At 43.6% G+C, this 22,658-nt stretch overlaps 1 protein-coding gene across 1 annotated transcript in view; it reads right to left on the reverse strand.

Annotated features, from left to right (window-relative positions):
* Window positions 1-22,658, reverse strand: part of SNTB1 (syntrophin beta 1) — a 198,133-nt gene that overhangs the window by 77,607 nt on the left and 97,868 nt on the right. The window contains exons 2-3 of the mRNA XM_090040573.1: window positions 17,806-18,022; window positions 761-968 (exon numbers count right to left, since the gene is read on the reverse strand). Of these exons, the coding sequence (XP_089896699.1) occupies window positions 761-968; window positions 17,806-18,022 (425 nt within the window). The remainder of the gene's footprint in view (window positions 1-760; window positions 969-17,805; window positions 18,023-22,658) is intronic.

The raw sequence follows: 22,658 nt of genomic DNA on the forward strand, positions 1-22,658 counted from the left end.
AAAATACTTTACCTTTAAAAAGCTTGCAAAGATGAGTGGGTAGAGAGTTGGCTGCCCTGAAAAAATGTTACATTTCCATCAGGCATTCTAACACAGGACTCAATTCTATTAAGGGGAAGGAAGTTCATTCCAAAATTTTACAGGCTAAATAACGTGGGGCGGGGAGGGTCATCCTCAGTTAAACAGCAGAGCTAACTCAGTTTTGCTGGCTTTTTGAAGTTTGGGTGGGGTGACAAAAGATATTTAAACAACTTGGCATCCTTTGCCTCATTATGTTACACACAGATGCAACAAATAACTGCTGAAGAGTTATAGTGCGTCCTTTTAAAGGACATTCCCTAATGGTACTAAAGCACTGCTACTGGAGCCAGTCATAGCACACACACCATTACAGTATAAAGTGGATTCCTTGAGATCTAGAACTTGTGTAGCTCCATATGTCTGCTAGAATTTACATCATACTAGAACAACAGTTTTCAAACTAACACCCAAGGATCACCAAAGGCCTTCCTGGTGAATTCAGACTGAAACCTTTTTTGAGACAAGCTATAGGAGATGCTTGAGCTAGGAGGCTCAAAAGACCAATTAAATGGTCAGCTGAATTACATAATGCACTATAGGTGACAGCTAGCACAAGACGCAGCACCCTTCACAAAGCCTATATAAAAACAAACACCTGAGTCAGCCTTTCTTTCCAGATAAGGCCAATTTCAAAAACATACAGAGAGCTTTGAAATGAAAATAAAAATAGTTTTGTTACCTTTTCTGCAAGCCAGCCTAGGTGCCTAATTTCTCGACTTCCAGCGATCCCTGTTTTACCCAGCTGGTCTCTGACTTCTGCAACCACCCTGGGGATGAGATCATTGATACTGGAGTGGATAGCATTGAACCAGGCCTGGGTTGTGGCTGAATCCTTACTCCTTAGTACCACAGTGTGCTTGCCATCAGGTGAATGGACTTCAATAAGTCTAAAAAAATCAGGGGAAAAATATTATGTTCACTCCCAGAAACTTGCGTAACTTGCCCACTTTTAATTAAGCAATAAGTTAAAAAATACTATCAAGATCAAAACTTCACTTACCTTTACAACTGGTTCAATTAATACTATTTCAAATCTGGTTCAGTTTTTATCGCTGTTACTTTGAATTACTGGTTAATGGTGACTTGCAAATTTAGGCCCTTCTGAAGTTACAAGTGTGGAGTAACTAGGGTAAATGAGTATTCATATACTACTTAAAACTTACACTGTTGCTTTTCAAGTACCAGGAATTTCGAATGGCTTGGGTCATCTTTCCTAGAAAGCCTCAACAAGCACTACAGTTGTGACATAGCATCCATCATGAAACCAGAATGAAGACTTGAGTGTTTACCCTTATTTTAAGGGTATTCTATAGGTGCCTAATATGTGTCAATGACGAACTCACAAAACAGTGAAACAACAATAAAGAAACCCCTATCCCCCAAGTGCAAGAGGACTGGACCCAACGATCTGTAAGACCACTTCCAGCCCCTAACAACTATGAAACTATGAAATCGCAGCTTCCTCATGCTTCCACTGTAGGTTGGATTATATCATTAAGTATCCAGATTTTACACACGTCCATATTTTAAGGGATGAAGAAATACTGAAATGTCCTGAACATTCCCTTTATCCTCTGTTCCCGACAGCAAGAACGTGCCAGCTAACCACTATATCTAACTGTGGTCAGGGACCATCAAACTTTCCATTATGGTTGACCTGACTGATGTGATGATGAATGCTTTTCTTGAAATCCAGACTTACCAAGCCATCCTGTGGGCTACCACCTCACACTGTGGTTTCAAGGCACAGTGTAACACAGTTTTCAGGGCAAAAAAAAATCTGTTCATACTGGTCCTATGAATAGTGCCAAAGCTCCTGCTAGCACTAACTGTTTTTTAAAAAATGCCAGTAGCTAACCCAGTCCTGATTAGGATATATAGGTCCTTACATGCTGTTTAACGTGTTTCTCTCTATGAACACACATGTATAAATCACTTTACATCTCTCCTAGCAGACTCTAAAAGAGTTAGTGTAGTTCAGCTCTAAAAAGTGACTACAGAAGCAGCTTTTCTCTCTCAGTGATCTCACATGACATTTGTTCTTTATAATAATGTAAGTACAAAGATAGCTCCTCACAAAGTCTTCCCTGTAGGTCAAGCCTGGGAGTAGAGTCAAGTTGTATGCATCCTGGCTGGAATGTGATTTTAAAGACAACACTCTAAAGCTATGGACTTAAAAAACTGATTTTGACCATTTTACTCACAAAAATGCTGAGCTCCCAACAGCTCAAGTTGAGAAACTAGGAACTATTGGGTTCTCAGCAACCTGCAAACTCAAGATGCTGATATAGATCATTTAAATCCTGATTTAGGGGTGTGTACATTTGGTCTCCTAGTTTTAAAACTCTTGGCCTCTCTGCTTTAGAACAGATTTTAGTAACATAACTCCCCTTGGCTCTGTAGGGACAGATTTTAATAATAATAATAATAATGATTATTAAAATAATGCCATCTATCTCCCCTAAAGCCCTGTTCATCAGCAAATCTCAAGGCATTTTACAAGAAGAGTTCAGTATCATTATTCTTATTTCACAAACAGGGAAAACTGATGCAAAGAAAGGTGATGCAGCATGCCCCTGGTTATCCAGCAAGCCAGCAGCAGAACTGGGAATCAAAGCCAGTTCTACCCACCTCCCATTTTAAAAAGTCTTTAAAAAGGGGAGGAGGGGGAAGGGAATTTTTTTCCAGGTACAAGGACAGTATTGTGTCATTCGACAAGAAAAATTAATGTTGAGTTTGATTTTTGAAACAATGGCCTTTGCGAAGCTTGTTTGTGATGTGATTTATATAACCCCCCCCCACCAAACTTAATGTGTACTGTACAGCAAAATAAGGCAAAGCAAGCACTGCACTGGGAAAGAACTTCTTTGCAGTTGCAATAGAAGTTACAAAGTCTGTGTTGTTTCTTTCCAAGCTAGTTTTGCAGCAATGTTTGGTTTAAAAGTAAATACACCAGGGCTGAAAGAGCTTCCAAATGGCAACTTGTATTCATGCAGTTTTGAATTAGCATCCTGCTCAATATTAACCACTTAAACAAATAGGTATTTTAAATACACAAACTTGTAATTGGCTACATTTATTCCCATCAGAACGTTTCTGGTGGCTGCAGCTATTTAAAGTGCATGTCTAATAGTTACGTTTCTTTCCCTCCCATCAGCTTTATTAAGATGAAAATCCAATAGCATTTTAAATGGAATCCTCCAGTTTCCGTCAAAAGAAATCAGCTCAGTTCTTAATATCCTGTTGTCATAAACATTTAGAGGGTTTTTCCTGAAGGGTATCTTTAACTGAATTCAAATTACTAAGCAATGTTTTGGTCTGGCATAATGTAGTACCTTCTAATAATATATTTTTTAAAACAATCACATGAAAAATTACTCTCTAAATATTATTGCTCAGTGCTTTTTGATGGGTTTATTTTTAGGAAGAGAGATTATGTACCATTTTCTGTAAATTGCTCATCAGTCACCAAAGTCTGATGGTGAAGCACTAAGGGTGCTGACAGAAGTGACATACGTCGCATGATCAGCCCCTTGAAAGCACTCTACAGCTTTGCCCTGACAGAAGTGCACTACTGCAGAGCACTTTAAAAGTGCACGATCGCACAGTCAATCAACCCTCATGTAATGAGGTTCAGATGAAGGTGCTCCAAAGCAGAGCACCTTCATTAAGTTCAGTCTGTCCTTGCACACAACTGGGGCTGTCTGCAGAAAAGGAAGGGGTGACAGGAGGGGGAGGGAGCTTGGAGCTGGGGTTTGCTTAGCTTGAGCTGGAGCCAAAGGGAGTGGGGAAGGCGTGGATTGGAGCCTCCAACTAGACTGCTCCATAATTAAGAATTCAGCCTCAGACCCTCAAATGTATTTATGCATCTCACTCCCACTTAAGAGTGGCCCGAATTCCATTGCTGATTTCAATGCGAGTTGGGCATCTAAATGACATGGAGGATCTGGGTCTCCTACTTCTATGCTAAGGGTCTAATTATTCAACCTTGCAGTCAGGTTTCCAAACAATGGTCATTATAGAAACTTCTCTCATGGAGCCTACTGTAGGCTTCTACTATGCTCAAAGATCAAGCACCTTATAAGCAGGGTTTTCCATGTAAAAATGGGAAGAAATGCAGATTTTCTCCCTTTAACGGAGAAAAACATAGATTTCTCATTTTAACAGCGGAACATGCAGATTTTCCATTTTTGCATCTCTGCAAGCTTCCCCACCTGGCCCCATGCTGCCCTGCCATGCTGGGCTCTGTCCACTGAGCCATGGAGGGCAGTGCGGCAGTGAGCCCCAAGCCCACAGCAGACAGTCTGCTATTGCTATGAAACACTGTTCAATTGATACCTACATATATATATATATAGTGGCATTTCACTTGAATCACAGATTTTGGGGGTTTTAATCAGAGAATTTGCATCTTTATTGGAGAATTTGCAATTTTTAAACAGAAAACCAGGATCCCACCCATATAAGCTAGTGCCTACCCCACTCCTTCCCTTTCCACACATGCTTAATACATTTACAACCCCTTCTGGGAAATCCTTGGTGTTGACAGCTACTTGCTGACTGATGGTATTTCCATATTTACTGAAAAGAAAAAAAATACTGATGACCTTAGTAAACTCTAATGCAAAAGTGCTTAAATATTTCCAGGCAGGCCAGCATTTGTAGGTCTGATCGACTCCTTGGCTGTACTAGCCACTGCTTGCTGAAAATGTTTATCTGCAGTTCGGTGATAAAGTTCTCTTAATTCCCCATTGAATAGAAATATTTAGGGCAATGCCACAGCTGTGTTTATCCTCACACTCCACCACACTTATGTAAATACTGCACATGGAACTATTTCTGATAAAACCCATACCAACCCAAAGGAATTATACGTTAGCTCTAGATGACTGCCAAGATGTGCGGCGTCTCTCCAGCTTGGCAATGCATATGAATGATATCACATTTTCTCAGAGATCATTTGGCAAACCTTACAATAAAAGGGTAATTTTCTCTCTTTCTCAAAGAGTTCCACTGAGCCAGAGAATATTTCCCGGCATTCCGTTTCCAACTTATAAAACATGAGCTATGAGCCTGACAGAAAACCTGAAGCCTCTGAATGCCCTCACCTTGCAATAAAGGGACCAGAACTCACCACCCACCGAGATCCAGCACTTCTGTTTTGCTGGGGAGCATGCATTTAAGACAAACATCCAACAGCCTCTTCTTAATCCCATGATCAGTAAGACCTCTTTAGAAAGGAGAGTTTGCTATCCAAAAGCTGCCTTTTATCAAGTCACTTGAAATGGTTTCTCCTTTCCACGTGACTTAGGACTGAATTGTGCACTGGTTTATACCCTGTGCTTTTTCCTAGGTCAGAATCTGCAATCAGTGACTCCAATCTGTGTGTGAAACACCTGAGCTGAAGTAAATTATGAATTGGAGTCAAAAGAGATACTTGCAGCTTATGCCAGTATAGCTGAGAACAGAATCACTCCTTTTCCCCTGTGCAACTTATGAAGCCATGAGAATACTTCGGAACATTTTTCTCATGTTAAACCAACCAGAGTGTTTCAGCCCTCACCCCAGACTATATCGGAGAAACTTCCCAGGACCTTAGGCCATCAAGGCCCCGCTCTAGCCAAGTTAATGCAAGACAGACTGAGCAGGTGGGAAGAGGAAGGGGGTCATATCTTAAAGCCTCTGCCTTGTACCCCCATGGATCTAACACCAGCTCTAATAAAATCTGACATAATCACTAATATTTCAGGTTTGCAGGAAGTGCTGTGTGAGTTCTGTCTCTTAAATACCGGCCCCGGTATCATTTAACTAGGGATAATGGCTGAAATTAAGATATGGAAAAATTAAGTTAAATTTCAACACGGAGATCCATGAAGCTGTGTAATATAATCCCATGAAAGGTTGTGAAAGTCCCTATACCTGCCGTACCTAACTGGAGACAAGAACAAGATACAGGACAAGATACAGTGAAATGACTTGCAGGGCCTTTTCCATTTGGAAATTGCATTGCTCTACTACTATCACAAAAATGTCAGTTGTATTTAATAGTTACTTGCTGACTTACAACTAATGCCAGTTAAGATGAGGATCCACTGGATGTAAATACCTGTTTATCTAGGACCTGCACTGAACTGATGTACCAAAACCCACTGTGTGCAAGTCACTGTCAAGCTGTCAAAATAAAGAATTTCAATTACCAGCTATGTGGGCTACATCTGAACAAGTGGATTCAGTGAAGTAACACAGGACAGAATTTAATTCGGTCATAAAAATGTTCACAGCAACAAATGCTGAAACCAATTGATCTATGAGAACTCTGACAAGCTAACTCTTTAATTAGAGTGGGTAATGAAAGTCCTAATACTTTTTAGAGGGTCTACAGAAGTTGAAGCAGAGTAATCCTGTCCGTCCTTTCCTTTTGCACAAAAACTTTTCTTCTTCCCCTTTTCCCATATTTTTCTTTCGTGCACTGGTCATAATGGCTGCCTATACACATGCTGGTTCACGTTCTAATTAGAGCATGCCAGCATGGCCACGCCGACCTTTGTTGTGTGCTTTAAAATGGTTGCAGGGCATGTTATCTAAACTTTGCCAAATGAGTTTTAGATAAAGCGTCCAGCCATTTTTCAGTGTGCAGGGGCTTAATGCACATGATGGTGAGGTGTTTGAATCAGAGTGGCTCTCTGGGAACTACTCTCACTAAAACACCTCCCTTCCTACCCCTGAGCACATGCATAGGCAGCTAATATTGCTAAATGCTGAAGAGGCAGCCCAAACTTTGCTACCATGGATAACTAGTTTATGTACTGAACAATGTATCTAAAATGTTTCAGGTATCTGCTAATTTGATGATTGAATACAAAAAGGTGTAGCAGAGTCATTTTAAAGACACAGCAGGAACTTTTTTGAACTCTGGACAACAGCTTCCTTAAACCTCCTGTTCTACAAAGAGGCTGAAGATACTGCCTTTAGCATGGCCCAAGGGTAAGAACCTGGAGTACAACTCCTTAAAGCAAAAGCTGAATACGTGCACACGCACTATATATCAAGATATAGATATCTATATCTATAAATAACATAAAAGCTGCACTTATTAAAATGACCACCAAATTTGACACAATACAGTGTCCATGTTTTGCACAGAATCTCTACCAAAAAAATACTCATTGTAACAAATACACAATTACAGCATGATCCTTTTATACTGAATAACCTAGGGACACATGAGCAGGACACTCATCCCAGGTACTCATTTAGAGGGCTGCCAAAATGACAGCCCCCAGGGAGCCTCCGCCACTACAACAACTGCCCATGTTCAGGAAGCTTGCACTACTAAACCTCCCTTGCTGCAACCTTTACGTCTCTAGGGAAGCAGCGGGCAGAATCACAGACTAGAGCATGTATATATCTGCCATTGACTTTAATGGAGCTTAAGAGGAATCTGGTTTGGGAAAATCATGTCGTACTTAACAGCAGCCAAATTAGACCACTAATATCTCAGTCCCTTTGAGGTCAAGGAGCACATTAACTCCTTCATGTATAAATGCCATCCACCAGAGACACTGAAGGTGCACCCAATTTTTCATAGCTCTCTCCTCAAGCCCTGTATCAAAAACCCTTTTCCTGACTGTGAGACCCTGCCTCCCCCACTCATAATGGTTGAAGGGTATGAAGACTACATTGTTAAACAGATTTTAGACTGGCGTCAGATTTCCCTGCAGATCCATTTCTTGTTTCCTGACCCCTGGCTTGACTCACTGCTCAGCCTTTGCCCTGTGGATTACCCTTAGGTAGCTTGGCTGTTGATCCATCTGGATCCTGACCCCTGGCTTGACTGATTGCTTGGACTTTGCTCTGCGGATTGCCTCTCAGCTGTAGTAACTTGGCTGCTGGCTTTCTGCATTCTGATCCCGGCCTCTGTTGTAGATCAGAGAACAGATGATTCCTGCATCAAGCTACCCACAATCCGCTCTTCGAGCATCCGGATTGGTCTGGAAACCCGTGGCCCAGGCTGGAACTAAATGCTGGTGCTCCCAGCAGCCAATCAGGATGCTCGTTTCTAAACCGGGACAGAGTTCAGAGCTCTTGCTCCCTTTCATTTCCTTCATCTCCCATTTCTCTTTTTTCTTTCATATTCTGACTCCTCCTTTTGCTCAATTGCTCTACGAGGACAATTAGTCAAAACCCCCAAGCTGATATTTTTGTACCTAAGAACCACATTTTTATACATGTCAAATTTTCCACCCAAAACAACTTTTTCATAAAAAAGCTTTCAGTTAATAAAAAAGCGAACAGAAAACGTATTCAGCAGCTCCAGTTGCTGTTGTCTTTAAACCCAACCTATCACCACAGACATCCTTCCTTTTATTGTTCGCCCACACACTGACACACTTTATTCCTCTCTCCCACACTGTTGTATCCTGTTTCTTGCACATACACACAGACGTGTGCTCAACACACATGCACACACCCCCTTCAATTACTCGCATACAGAGAGCAGCCCATTGCATGCCCCCCCCAAGGAAAAGGCAAAGATGTGGATAAAATCACGTGGGTTTACAACACCACTCATTGGCCTCATGATATGCTAAAATCTATTTGCATCCATCCCAGTGTCCTTTGCCAATCTATGCAAGTGATATGCCTCAAATTAAGAACACTTCTTTCTCAAGACTCGCTCACACAAAATGTTAACCTATGAAAAAAGTACTGTATTTGTATTAAAACAGGCTCTGTGGGGTGATTAAATGCTATGGGCAACTGGGACAACATTTGAATGGTATCCCTTTCATGCATAGCCCTGCAGAGAGAGGAGTGCTTGTCTCTGGTGTTTTCCCACCACAGTCCTGTGGAAGGTCTCTAAATCCCAAGAGAGAGCGGTTTCACAGCACACAAGCTGTGCTGAGCATCGCGGACTTCCCTGAGCCCCGGCGTCGCTCCCCCATGTGACAGCTCACGAGAGAAGTCTGCGGGAGAGGAATCCCATAGCGAGAGGAGGAGACAAAGGACAGTGCTCTTCTCTGGGTCTCCAGAGCACAGATCCCTCTCCAGTGTCCTGACTAAAAAGGAGGCTTGTTCTTGCAGGAGAGAAACATGAGAGAAGTCACCCTCTTGTCTTCCATGCAGGAGAGAAATCATGTTTGAACACTTGATGTATGACCCAGGGCGCTTCTTAGGGATGGCCATAAGTGCTTAAAGGTGCTCTGCATAGAGACAAAAATAATCAGGAATTTTTAGAAGTATTTTTATCTGTCTGTAAAGCTGCAACCCCTTTGTAAACTGCTCCCTAACAGAAAAGAAAGCGGTGGTTTTTGTGTGCCTTTACCTTTAAATACAGCAATTGCCAAGTTGGCCTAAACTCCCAAGTTCCACAATGACCAAGCTGTGAAGAGAGGCAGGCACCACAGCTGGCGAGAGAGGTCTTTGCTGCCAGGGAGTCAGCATGTGTCCCCGGCATAGGAAAACTTCTGAGGATACCTGTCTAAATGCCCGCTGACAATTTCGTTCTCACTGAACTCTTAGGCTAGGTACAGACATTACACGTGCTCAGAAACTGGTCTTAAAAATGGTAGAACATAGTCTGAGGTAGACATACATTGATGTAGTAGCAGATTCAACTAGTTCAGGGTAGACCGAGCTATCCAACTTCTGTACCAGATCTCCTCCCAGCTCAACTTGGGTTGCTGTCCTCCAGCATCCCATGCTCCTTTGTGGGCCCTTGCTAACTCCCCCTCACAAGGTGGGTGGGCTAGCCTTGGCTGACATGTCTACTCCCACCAGGTGCCAGGTCGCCCTGAATCTAAACTGTCCCAGAGGCGAGGTAGCAAAGCCTCTGCTCCCCAGACCTGTGTCCTGCCTGTGCCTGTCAAGCGGGTGGACAGCAGGGTGGAGTGGGAAAGTGGAAGCCCCCACCCCGGCCCCCCACCAGCCAGTACAGCAGAGGCCCCTTCCCGCATTGCCTGGCCCCGTGCAGCTTCTCTCCCAAGCCCTGTCTCCCCACCAGCTGTCAGTGTGGGGGGGGGAGAGAAATGGAGGTCCCTGCACATGGCACAGGGCCTCTGTCTCCCCCAACCACCACCGCTAGCAACTGGCTGGTGGTGGGACGGCAGAGCTCTCAGATGTCTCTGGCAGGCTGGGAAATGCGACAGCAGTTCCAGCCTGCTGGCCTCGGTGAGTGAAGGCATCTTTACGCCCCCCGCCACACCCCACCAAAGGGCGAACGCGAGTTCTGCTTACTCCAAGTTCTGCTGATCCAATTTACGCAGCTTAGAGAAACCCATGAAGACGTGACTGATTCTGCCTCGGGCTTTTTGATGTCTGTACCTAGCCTTAGTGTAGTCAAGTGATATTTCAACAGCAGCAGTTCATACTTCGGGGTCACACAGTCCACTTACGCAGACATACCTGTGTAAAGGCCAGAAAGCTACAAAACGCAGCTGTGCATTTATGCACAATGGACGTCTACGGTAGGACTTTTGAAGACGGCATTGTCCCCTGAAACCTTCCTTAGGTGAGCTCTCAGTGCAGAAGTGTCTTTGCAGGTAAGTCAGTGCAGTTTCTAGCTATATTAGCATTCCTCTGACTCACCTCCTCTGTATTACAGGGAGAGGCAAAAATGACACATATCTCCCCCTTCCTACCCCTTATTCCCCTCTCTGTTCACCACAGCTCACTCTTAGATCCCTGAATTCACCGCCACATACTTGTGACACCTGAAGGAATTGAACAAGGTGGCACAAAGTCCTCATCCTCCAAATTGCCTGATTTCCCTTTCACATTTACAGAGATGTAGGTGGGGGATTCCAAGAGCACCATCTGCACTCCCCACCAGCCCCAGTCCCTCCTCGTTCATTCATCTCAATCATTTCCTTTCTAGTGAAAGGTAGATCTTTCAGGGCAAATTTGAAGCATCCTCGTTAAATATAATGAAAAGTGCAATAAGGAACTTTAAAGTAATATTCAAAGCCGACTTGCATTCACATAAGGAAGATGATTTGGGGTAGTAGAGGCTAGACGCCAGACTGACCTAGCTCTTAATTCATCACCCTTTGTGTGCAAGTACCATAACGGCCTCTCAATAGTACGTTACTTTACATAACATACAGCACATGCTGCAATAGCCTGGCATAAGTGGGTAATTAATGGATGATGGGATGGCCGACAAAAGCTTCACCCTTAATGCTGCCACTTCTTTTCTTTTATAGATGTAAATTAGACCCTTTCAAGTCACTGTACTTTAATGTGGGATGGCTGTATTTCTTTTCTTGTTTCTTATCTCTTTAGATTAATATTAAAACTCAATCCATCAGAAAAAAACAGCAACAAAAATTCTTACTATAAATAAGGAGTTAGACTCTAGCAGGCTCCGTGACTTCTTCAAAGGCTTCTTAATATTCAAATGCCAAAACATGTCTGTACCAATAATTATAATTATGTGCTAAGGCCTTTCATCCAAAGATCTCAAAGTGCTGTAACAAATGTTAAGGCTCAAAACAACACTGTGATGCAAGCAAATATCACTGTCCCCATTTCACATGTTATTTGTCCAAGGTCAGACAGCAGCTCTGTGGCACAAACAATAAGATCCAGATTGCCAGACTTATATAGTCATTCTTAGATCACATTAATTCAATGAGAACACTAGTTAAATCTTTTTCTTATTTACATGTGTGCACACATATGCATGAATACCAAATGCTAAAAACAATGGAGAAATGAACAAAGAGTGAACATGCTGACCAATTTCATTTTAAATGGATGCCATCTACTACTAGACACAGGTGGGAGACAAAAATCCTCTTTCGAAAGTCCTGTAGAACTCCTAATATACAGGTAAAATGGCAGGAATTCTAGGCAAGCTCTAATTGCACCCAATTAAAATGAGTTTGTGTTTGAACAGGTCTTCAGTTCCCAGCCTTGGTTTCCTATATGCTGTGTTTCACTTCATTTGTATTGCATTTGTACTGATATTAGTAACTAGCAAATTGTGTGTCAGTGCTGGTCACTGAGCTTACACCCTAGGTTTGTAAAAACTGTTCATCTTTCAGTGAAGAAATGGTTCACAATGAGAAAGAAAGAAAAGTAAGATGGATGGGAGCTCTGTTTCACAGTAATGGCCATAAATCAACTTGGTCACTCTTCAGTGTATTGTACTGCCCTCATTGCAATCTATGTGCATGCTGCCACAGAGGGCTGTATTTTCCTCCCATATATACTGAAGTAAATCCATTGGCCTCAGTGGAGGAAATCCTGGGGTGCCTACACAAGTGCCTGACACCTGCTCTGATGCGTGCTAATTAGCACACATAACAGCACACTTGATTAATTTAATTAGCATGCTCCGGCAGCCTAGATATCTTGTGTATTCAGAGTCTCCACACTTTAAACCGGCAGCAGGGGCACTTTAATTAAAGCTTGAACGGCTCCCAAGAGCTGCTTTAATTAAAGCATCTCCCTACCCCAACCCTGCAGCATATGTAAAGATGTCCCTGATTTCTACTTGCTTAAGTAAAGAATCCGGTCCATATTTTTTCAGTTATTTCAACTCTTTTGCATACACCAAGGCAAGGTGGGGGCTGCATTTCATAGGCATAAGGCTTTTAAATCTTAGTGAGTGTCTTCGCTTAATCCTCATTCATGTGTCTAAATCTATCTGGCTGCCTTTGTTTTTTAAGCTGCCTTAATGCTCAGACACTGGTGGGAAACCTTGATGTTTCAAAGTTTAATTTTCTTTCTGTATTGAAACAAAACCTAAGTATTATCTAAACTTCCTATGAAATGGAAATTCCAAAATAGAAATCTTTAAGAATTTCCCTCTGGATACATTTTGTAATTTTATTTCAAAACAAAAATTTCATTTCAAAACTTTATTTTACTTTTGTTTCTACAGTATGTGTAGGTTAATTACATGTCAGTACCAGCTATGAATACCTCATAGTATGACATAACATGTCTTTAACGTACTGCTGACATATAAACTTTTGAAATGAAATTCTGAAACTTTTCTGAAATGAAAGAAAAGTTTTTGTTTTAAATTGTCAGATTTGACATAATATTGTGAAATATTTCATGGACTATTTCAGTTTAACTGAAATAGAGCCTCCTAATATGGTCATCTTAGGGTGGAGGAACTGTTGTGACAAAAAATATCCAGTGAGCTCTAGGTTTGCCCAGCCTTTCACATCTTTGTGACACAATCAGCTGATGCTCCACATCCTACTGGAAGGGTAATAATTACTAGCAGCAGTGTGGTTTAAATTCAGTAAGACACTCCTGCAAGAGATTTCCACAGAAAATAAAACTTCCTGGAGCACTTTTAGAACACCCATACAATTCTATAGCAAGGCTATAATTCACCATTTTGTCATTAAAACAGTTTTTAAAAGTTATGGCAAGAATTTAATTCCCTATTTATCAGATTTTAGAGCAGTTTCTATAAGATAGAATTGGCTTTACTTGCATGAGTCTTGTCTCTCTGTGCAGGCTGTTTAGTTTATTGTGCAGCACTGTGAAACTGCCCTTTGCTCTTCTCCCCTGTTCTTAAAGAGACTCTCACATTCCTTCAAACGAAAAGACCCTATCCTACGAATGCTACAATCCTGAGTTACTTTAACTTTGAGAGTAAACCTGCTGAATTTACTTGTAGGCTGCATGCTTCTAGTTCAGCTGAACTGCTGGCAGTGGGTGAAGTCTTTTATGTGCACCAGCATTTGCAAGACCAGGCCCCAGTTGGATTTATCAGTTTGGACAAATTGAAAACAGGGGGTTGGAGTATATACAAAAAGGGAAAAACCTTGAATGCAGGCAGCCTAGCTTCACAAGTCATTCGATCCAGCAGAGGCCATGATTCTTGCACTCTGAGCACAGAAGTTTTTATATATCAAGTCTTAAGAAGCCTACAAGAGCAAATGAAAACAAATCTTCCCTAAGGAATCCTATTTACTTTCTTCTCCCTCCTTAACTATATCAATTGAAATGAAAGAGGAAGTTTGCTGTACTGCAGAAACTCTTACTGCTCGATATTAATAACTTGCCATGCTCTAGGCTGGGAGGGGAAGCTTTTCCTTTTGAGGCCTGACACTGCTATTACTACTGCATAAGACACTTGTCAATAAATGTTGTGCAGAACAGGCTGCCATGGTAATTATGTCAACCTAGTTTCTTCCAGTCTAAAATAAAATACCGCAGACTCCTGCATCTAGACCAGTGTAAGTGAGATAAAGATTGCTGTTGCTCTGCATGTTTATGTCCTCTCACCACATTTCTGTTTAATGAAAATATTGTCTTATGCCCTCAATCTTGGCATTGATTTTTACTGCACAGAGCGTTTTTCCCCCTTGTCACTGAGTCCGTCATATCAAATAATAATGAAAACAACAGACTCTCTCACTGACACTATACTAACGAACAGAAATGTCAGGAAAATGAAAGACCTGGACCAATGCCTGGAGACTGATCTTTGGCACAAAACCTCTTGATTGCCAGGGCTGAGTAACAGGTGCATCAGGCTGTTTAAATGCATGGAGGTACACAGGCGCTTCATTATCTGGCCCAGTCTCCAAAGGAAGACTGAGACACCATATTGATTTAACAGGCCTACACTAAAAAAAGTGAGAGCTAGAACTTCCTCCAAGTCTTATTGGTAAATTCAAATTTTCCCCAATTTTTTTGGTTTGGGATCCTCCTTAGTTTTCATAAATGCCAGTATTTCCTTCCTAATCCCTTCCCACAAGGGAATAACTGTACTAAGTAAAGCCAGTCCAGCAGAAATCATGCAGATGGGACGGCCTGATCATTCTAGCTGGTCTACAGTATCGTTTTATAACACGGCTATGACATGGTCACAGCTCAGGAACCATGCTGCATGCAGGTTTCAGCTTCTTTACAAGTAGGGTTGGGTTTAGCCGTATTTGAAAGTGTTTTCAAAAACAGTTTGAAGTCCTTTTATGGACAGGGCATAGTATAAGCTTTGGAAGTCTGCCAATTCTGCTTTCATAAAATACTACAATAGACTTATTGTCATTTATAGGAACCATTTGTTTAGACATTACAGTATAAAACAGTAGTGCACTAAGCATGTCATAAAACCATGTGGTCTTGCCTTTGCAGTAAAGCGCTGTTTTAAATTCTGAAAATCAAACTGCAGTTCTAATCTAAGTTAATATGCAGACTGTAAAAAAAGGAGTGCATGATCACGTAACTCATGATATTCTGCAATGTCACTGCTCCTAGAGCAGTGGTTCCCAACCTTTTTTTTGCTGTGACCCTAAATTGGCCACCAACAGGAACTCCCGACTTGGTGCTGTGGGCACTGCTGAGAACGGAGGGCGGTGGCCTGGGGGCAGGGGAAGCTGCCATTACCCCATTTGTGTGCGGCGGCCCTGCCCCACCTACCTGCCTCTCTTGGGCCACGCGCGTGAATGGACGGGTGTGTGAAGGCCCTTCACAACCCTACTGAGGACCCCCCGCATCCCTGATTTAGGTCATGCCCCGAGGCTTGGAACCACTGTCCTAGAGCATGCTAGTGAAATCCAGTTGCATGGAAAAATCTAGTTGAGGGATTTTTTTTCTACACTACTTGATGATGGACTACAGTAAAAACATTATTTGTTCCACAGGAAATGAAAGCACTGTAACTGAAAGCCACGATAACAAGCAATATAGCTCTCCCACACCTTATCATGTAGTAGCACCTAAGATGGTACACATCGATATCACGTATTGCAAATATATTAAAAAACCCATTACAAAAATACGATGTGCACTATATGATGCTGGCCCTTTAAACCAGTAGTCTCCAAACTTTTTTGATCGCACACCCCATCAGTAAAAAATTTTTGAGCACGAACCCCCATTATATGTATATTTCTTTATTTATAAATTATATACATGTACTACTGAGTGTAACACTGTACAAAGTTTGGAGACCACTGTACACTGTACTACTGTACCGCCGCGTAGTGGAACGCCCACGCTTCCCTCAGGATACCTCACGTACTGTATGTGACACATGACTGTCTGACATACGGACCGAGTGAGGGCACCAGTGTCAATCCGTATATTAAATATTAGTAACGCTTAATTTCTTTCTTGTTTTTAGATAAAAAATAAAGATAAATAGAAGTTCTACTATTTTCTTCCCGCACCCCAATGGATCGTCTTGCGCACCCCACTTTGGAGACCACTGCTTTAAACTGATCTTGTTTTTTGTTTTTCTTTAAATTAAGATCAGAATAGTAGTAGAGGCTTTAAATTATAACATGGGAAAAGAAGGCAGGGAAAAATTCAAAGGACTGGGAGCCTATGGTCACTTGACATCATACCCACTGTGCTCCATGTAGTGTGAATCAAGAGTGTTTTATACATGCTCTGTGACACAGGACACCAAGCTGAGGGAGCCCCATGCAACCAAAAAGCTGTTTTACTTAAAAATATAGTATTCTAGGGAAATGGCCCACATTACTCCAGCATGGTGCTAACAGCTTGCAATCATGCTTTGAGCTGCTGCTGCAAAGTACTGTGTTACTTTTTTATAAAGGTTGGCATCCATTACCTTGTTACTAGCCCTTGGATGCACAGGGAAATGCAAGCCAAACTGCAACATGCACACACAGGGTGAAAGAAAAGAAAATAACAACTCTGAAAGGAACTGAACGTAAAATAGACAAGAGGGGGAAGAAAAAAATGGAGAGAAAACAGCCAAAATACTGCAAATTTTTCTGAGATGCAGAACCAGGAAATATAAAAGGGCACCTACCCCTCCAACCAAAAACAGGATAAAAGGAATCACTGCTCTACACAGTCTTCTCCTACTCCTCCCCTCCCCACACCCCCAGCAAATGCAACATAGCTTTTAGCCCCCTGGGCATAAAATGGTGAGATCCAAAAGAGTTCCAAACAGTGTATTTCAAAAGCCTGCCTGCTTGTGAAGAACAAAAAGGCTAGTTATCTGGATAGAAGAATCAGTCTGTATTTCCACTGCTTCACTAGCTCTAGTGGCCCTTCTTTTTAGCAGCTGTTAGAATAGAAGACCATTGAGTGCGCTGGTATGATGCAGCTGTTCCACACGTCAAAAATGAGAGCTAACATCTTATTTTTAACATTGAAAAGAAACCACATAAAGTCACAGAAATTCCCCATTAGCTTTTTCAAATTTAACCTCTCTCTCATTCATTCCTTTAACCAGAAACATGTTTAATGGATATGACAATTATGCTACTCTCAAGAAATAAAAAAAGACATGCAACTTCACAGCATCAAACACGTGAAGGTAGCTAGGGAGATGCAATCAACTTAACTAAATTCTTTTCCTTCAAGACAGTCACTCAGCTGTGCTTAAAGTAAGAGTGACCTTGTATCTTTTTAAAGAAAAATACTGGATCACTGCACTACAGTATTTTTTCCATACAACCATAAAGCTGATAAGTGTTTACCACAGTTAACTCAAAAGACTTGTTGCAAAATGCTTTGTTGTGAAGCTTCTGTGAAAATGCCTTGAGATATTCAAATGGAAACTGTTTTACAATAGTGAAAGGGCAGAATTTTAACTTTCTTCAATGGAGTTACAAACATAGATTCATAACGGCATAACAAAACTCAGGATCTGACTTTCAGGATTATCATTTGGTAGACCCGTGTTTATATTGGTTTAATAGCTCCATATATTGATAGCATATAAGTTATATGAATGCACGAAATCAGGCCCCAGACAAGGCAACTACTTACCTGTTTTCTGGGTCCGACACAGCCATGTTGTGTGTCACATAACACATTTTGAGTGGAATTGTTTTTTTGTCTCTGTTGACAGAGAGAGAAAGCTGCGACAGTGGGTCAGAGGATGCACTACCCAACCGGGGGGACTCGGGTGGAGGTGTTTCCCAGCCGATTTCTGAAACTGGAGAACCTTTCTTCACATATGGAGTTGCTTCTCGCATGTACTTCACTAGAAAAGCAAAAACAAATATAAATGCTCAAGAGATGCTTTCAATTAGCAGTAGCAACTATTATTGCTTGTTATTTTTACTGGCCAGGTACCACTATTGTGCCAGATATCATATGTATGTACCCATAGGAAGAGTGGCACCAAACCCTTTGAGTTTACAGCCTGATTCAAGACGATGCAACACATTGCTGTAACAGATGAAGGGCAAGATATTAAGAAGCGAATGGAATAAGATAAGAAAAAATAGCTTCAGAGTTTGAGGCCAGAAAAATCATCTGGTCTGTTTGAGCTACAGTCTATCATTTAATAAGACATGTACTCTTAGGAAAGGACAGAAAAAAAAGTTAGAAAAAAGAGGCTGGATGTGATGCAGTAGAAGAGTGAGAGCTAACAGAGGCATTCACAGGGACAGAGTACAGGGGAGAGCCAAAACAGGCCAGAAGGATACGTTCAGCGAAATCTGCCTGTGTAAGAACTACAAAATCCTGGGCTATGAGTTCAGCTGTTTTGCAATCTCTGCTGTGGTTTAAAATGTCTGTCAACAGATCCCAGCTTTTGCTTTTTCCATTCTCCATTAACCCCAACTAGAAAGACTTCTTTGTTTGTGTATTCAAATAGGATACTCCATTCAGAGAGCGATCACTTCTAGTCTAACGGAAATGTCATCCTGACTGTTACTTCCGATCCATCATGCTTGCTCCATATTATTGTTTAAATTTTGCAGTTCATTTCTTTTCTGTTCACATGAGATGCTAATGAGCTTCTAGAAGCTGTGAGCATAAAAGGTGTTAAGAAAATAAAATGCATTGTATCAATGTTATCTAGCTTGATTACATTAGTTATATTGTTTAAAGAACTGGGCTGGCATTTCCAAATGTGACTGCTTGAACAGGAGAGCTGAAATCCATATATTGGCACTTTAGGCCAGATCCAAATAGTTCCTGTAGGTGCTTCCACTTAGGTGTTGCACAGGAAAGGTGGAGGAGTAGCACTCTACATCAAGGAGGAATATACTTCTTCGTTAATTAGCAAGGGGGTAGAGGGGGGGCACTCTGAGGTGCTCTGGGTTAGAGTAAAAGGCAGTCCAGGGGAGAGAGACTTAACGGTGGGAGTCTACTATAGACCTCCCAAACAGGGAGAAGAGCTCGACCAGGAATTCTTAGGTCAGCTTACAGAGGCAGTGAGGGCTAAGGACGTGGTCATCATGGGGGACCTGAACTTCCCAGACATCTGCTGGGAGGAGCAGTCAGCCAAGTCTGATCGCTCACGTCGGTTCTTAGCCAGAGTGCAGGACCTCCATCTAACCCAGGAGGTGCACAGTCCCACCAGGGGAGACGCCTTGTTGGACCTGGTGCTGGCCACGGGTGATGACCTGGTGAGGGGGCTGCGGGTGATGGGCCACCTGGGAGACAATGATCATCGCTTGCTGGAATTCACCATCCAGCGTAAGGTGGCAAAGGGCTGCAGCAAGGCAACAGCCCTAGACTTTAGGGGGACTGACTTCAACAAGCTAAGGAGGATCGTTGGGGAAGCGCTGAGGACCCAGAGGGGAAGGGAATCAGATGTCGAAGGTGAGTGGTTGCTCCTTAAGGAGATGATCCTCCATGCCCAAAGGGAGGTAATCCCAACAAGGGTCAAAGGGAGCAGGAGGGCACATAAACCCCCATGGCTCACTAAGAGCATCCGGGAATGTCTCCTTGCTAAAAGGGAGGCATACACCCAATGGAGAGATGGGGTCATCACCAAGAAGGACTATGTTACAGTCGCCCGAGGATGTAGGGGGGCAGTCAGGAGGGCCAAGGCAGAGTTGGAGATAGGACTAGCTTCCCGGATTAAGGACAATAAGAAGTCCTTCTTCAAATACATAGGGGGTAAAAAGAGGGTCCCGGGTAATGTGGGGCCCCTGCAGGACACGATGGGCAACTTAGTCATCACGCCAGATGACAAAGCTAACATATTTAACGATTTCTTTGCCTCTGTCTTCCTAAGTAGGGACCAGTTCAGCCACCTCCCTGCTGGGCCCCCCTCGGGCCCCGAGAGAGACACGCCTGGGCCAGGGGTTAGCGAGGAGTTAGTTAGGGTACTTCTGGAGAAGCTGGACGTGTTCAAGTCCGCTGGTCCGGACCATCTTCACCCTAGGGTTCTACAGGAACTGGCCGAGGTCATTGCGGGACCCCTGGCACGGCTCTATGAGCACTCGTGGTGCTCTGGCGAGGTGCCGGAGGACTGGAAGAGGGCCAATGTGGTCCCTATCTTCAAAAAGGGAAAAAAAGAAGACCCGGGAAATTACAGGCCAGTTAGTCTTACCTCAATCCCGGGTAAGCTCTTTGAAAAAATTATCCTGGCACACATCCAGGAGGGCCTTGCGGGGGAATGCATGCTCAGGGGCAACCAACATGGGTTCATCAGTGGCAGGTCTTGTCAGACCAACCTGGTGGCCTTTTACGATCAGGTCACCAAATCATTAGACGCAGGGGTTGCTGTGGATGTAGTCTTTTTGGACTTCCGGAAGGCTTTCGACACTGTCTCTCACCCTGTCCTCATCAAAAAGCTGGGAGACTGTGGTGTCGATGCCCACACGGTCAAATGGGTCGCCAACTGGTTGGAGGGCCGCACCCAGAGGGTGGTAGTGGATGGGTTCTTCTCGACCTGGAAGGATGTGGGCAGTGGGGTTCCGCAGGGCTCGGTCCTCGGGCCCGCACTGTTCAACATCTTCATCAGTGACTTGGATGACGGGGTAGAAAGCACCCTGTTCAAGTTTGCTGATGACACTAAGATGTGGGGGGATGTGGGTGCACTAGAAGGGTGCAATAGGCTACAAGCTGACCTTGACAGGTTGCAACGGTGGGCGGATGAGAATAGGATGGGGTTTAACACTGATAAGTGCAAGGTGTTGCACATGGGGAGGAAGAACCGGCACCACACTTACAGGTTGGGGAACTCCCCTCTTGCCAGCACGGAGACGGAAAAGGATCTTGGAGTCGTCATTGACTCCACGATGAACATGGGCCGGCAGTGTGGGGAGGCAGTCAAGAAGGCCAACCGTACCCTGTCATGCATCCACAGATGCATCTCGAGCAGGTCCAGGGAGGTGATCCTCCCCCTCTATGCAGCACTGGTCAGGCCGCAGCTGGAGTACTGCGTCCAGTTCTGGGCGCCACACTTCAAGAGGGACGTGGACAATATGGAAAGAGTTCAGAGGAGGGCCACTCGTATGATCAGGGGTCAGCAGGGCAGGCCTTATGAGGAGAGGCTACGGGACCTGAACCTGTTTAGCCTCCACAAGAGAAGGTTAAGGGGGGACCTTGTGGCCTGCTACAAACTGGTCAGGGGGGATCAGCAGGTATTGGGGGAGTCCCTGTTCCCCCGTGCGCTGCCAGGAGTGACCAGGAATAACGGTCACAAACTGGCGGAGGGTAAGTTTAGATTAGATATTAGGAGGCGCTACTTCACAGTCAGGGCGGCTAGGGCCTGGAACCAGCTTCCAGGGGAAGTGGTGCAGGCTCCTAGCCTGGGGATTTTTAAAAGGAAGTTAGATGAGCACCTTGCCGGGGTCATCTGAACCCGGTGCTCTTTCCTGCTAAGGCAGGGGGTCGGACTAGATGATCTACCTAGGTCCCTTCCGACTCTAGCTACTATTTATGTTCCTTGCCGCAGGACAGCAGGCCAAATCAACTCCGTTAGGTGCCTAGCTAGGGAGCCACTGGAGAGGGGTCGTCATTTCTGATCCAGAGCACCTCAGTTCCTAGCAGCAAAGCACACAGAATAAAGCAACAAGAAATGCTAGACAGTTGTGCTGTGTAACAGAATTTTGGCTCTCCTGAGAGCTTAGGGATCTGGCACAGGCCCCTCACTTGGGACAAACCCAGTGCTTGTGCGTAGCACCAAACATTCATGCACAAATATGGCTGCCAAGGTGCCAACTTGCTCAGGAGTCCTAGGCTCTCCTCGGCCCATGAAGATTTAAACCAACATCTTCTACTCTCCAGAAGGACGTGCTATTCACCCGTCTATGGAATAAGCTCAGGGGTTGGTACCCTCCACCTCACTTGTTGAAGCTGAGCCATTGTGCAGCGAAGAGAAAAAGATACCTGGGATCAGATGGAGAGAAGTAGCATTTTGAAGTATGATACTGTGCCCTAGCTGTTACAGCCCTCTGCTTGGAGGTGGATAGCTCGGTTCCAGTATCAGTTTGTAGGCCTGTTTGCATATTATATATTAGGCTGTCACTGGTTAAAAGAGAAATAACCATAGCAGAAGGGACCCAACTTTCCCTGCTAAGAGTGGGGTCCTTAGCCTGAGGGAAGGGTCCTTGTCACTGGATGACAGTCATGCTTCCTCTTGCTTATTTTTCTTGAATGTTCAATCTTGCAGTCGTAGCTGTGAGTGACCCAGTGTTAACATTAGGGTGGAGAGTGCCACCCTCCCCCATTCTTTATCCTAGCAGTTAGGGCACTCTTCTAGGAAATGTGAATTTGAGTTCCCTTGGGCAGAGGAGGGGTTGGGACCCAGCCCCCCATTTCTTGGGAACATGTTCTGACTGCTAGGTTGTGGCGCGCCACCACCACCACCACCAGCTGTGGCCCAAAGTAACTGCAGGATGTTCTGCTTTGTACCAAACTCAGTGCTCCTGGTG

Source organism: Crocodylus siamensis, chromosome 3 (assembly GCF_052110815.1).
Source record: "Crocodylus siamensis isolate JL-2025a chromosome 3, ASM5211081v1, whole genome shotgun sequence".
In the NCBI taxonomy this organism is placed as follows: domain Eukaryota; kingdom Metazoa; phylum Chordata; order Crocodylia; family Crocodylidae; genus Crocodylus; species Crocodylus siamensis.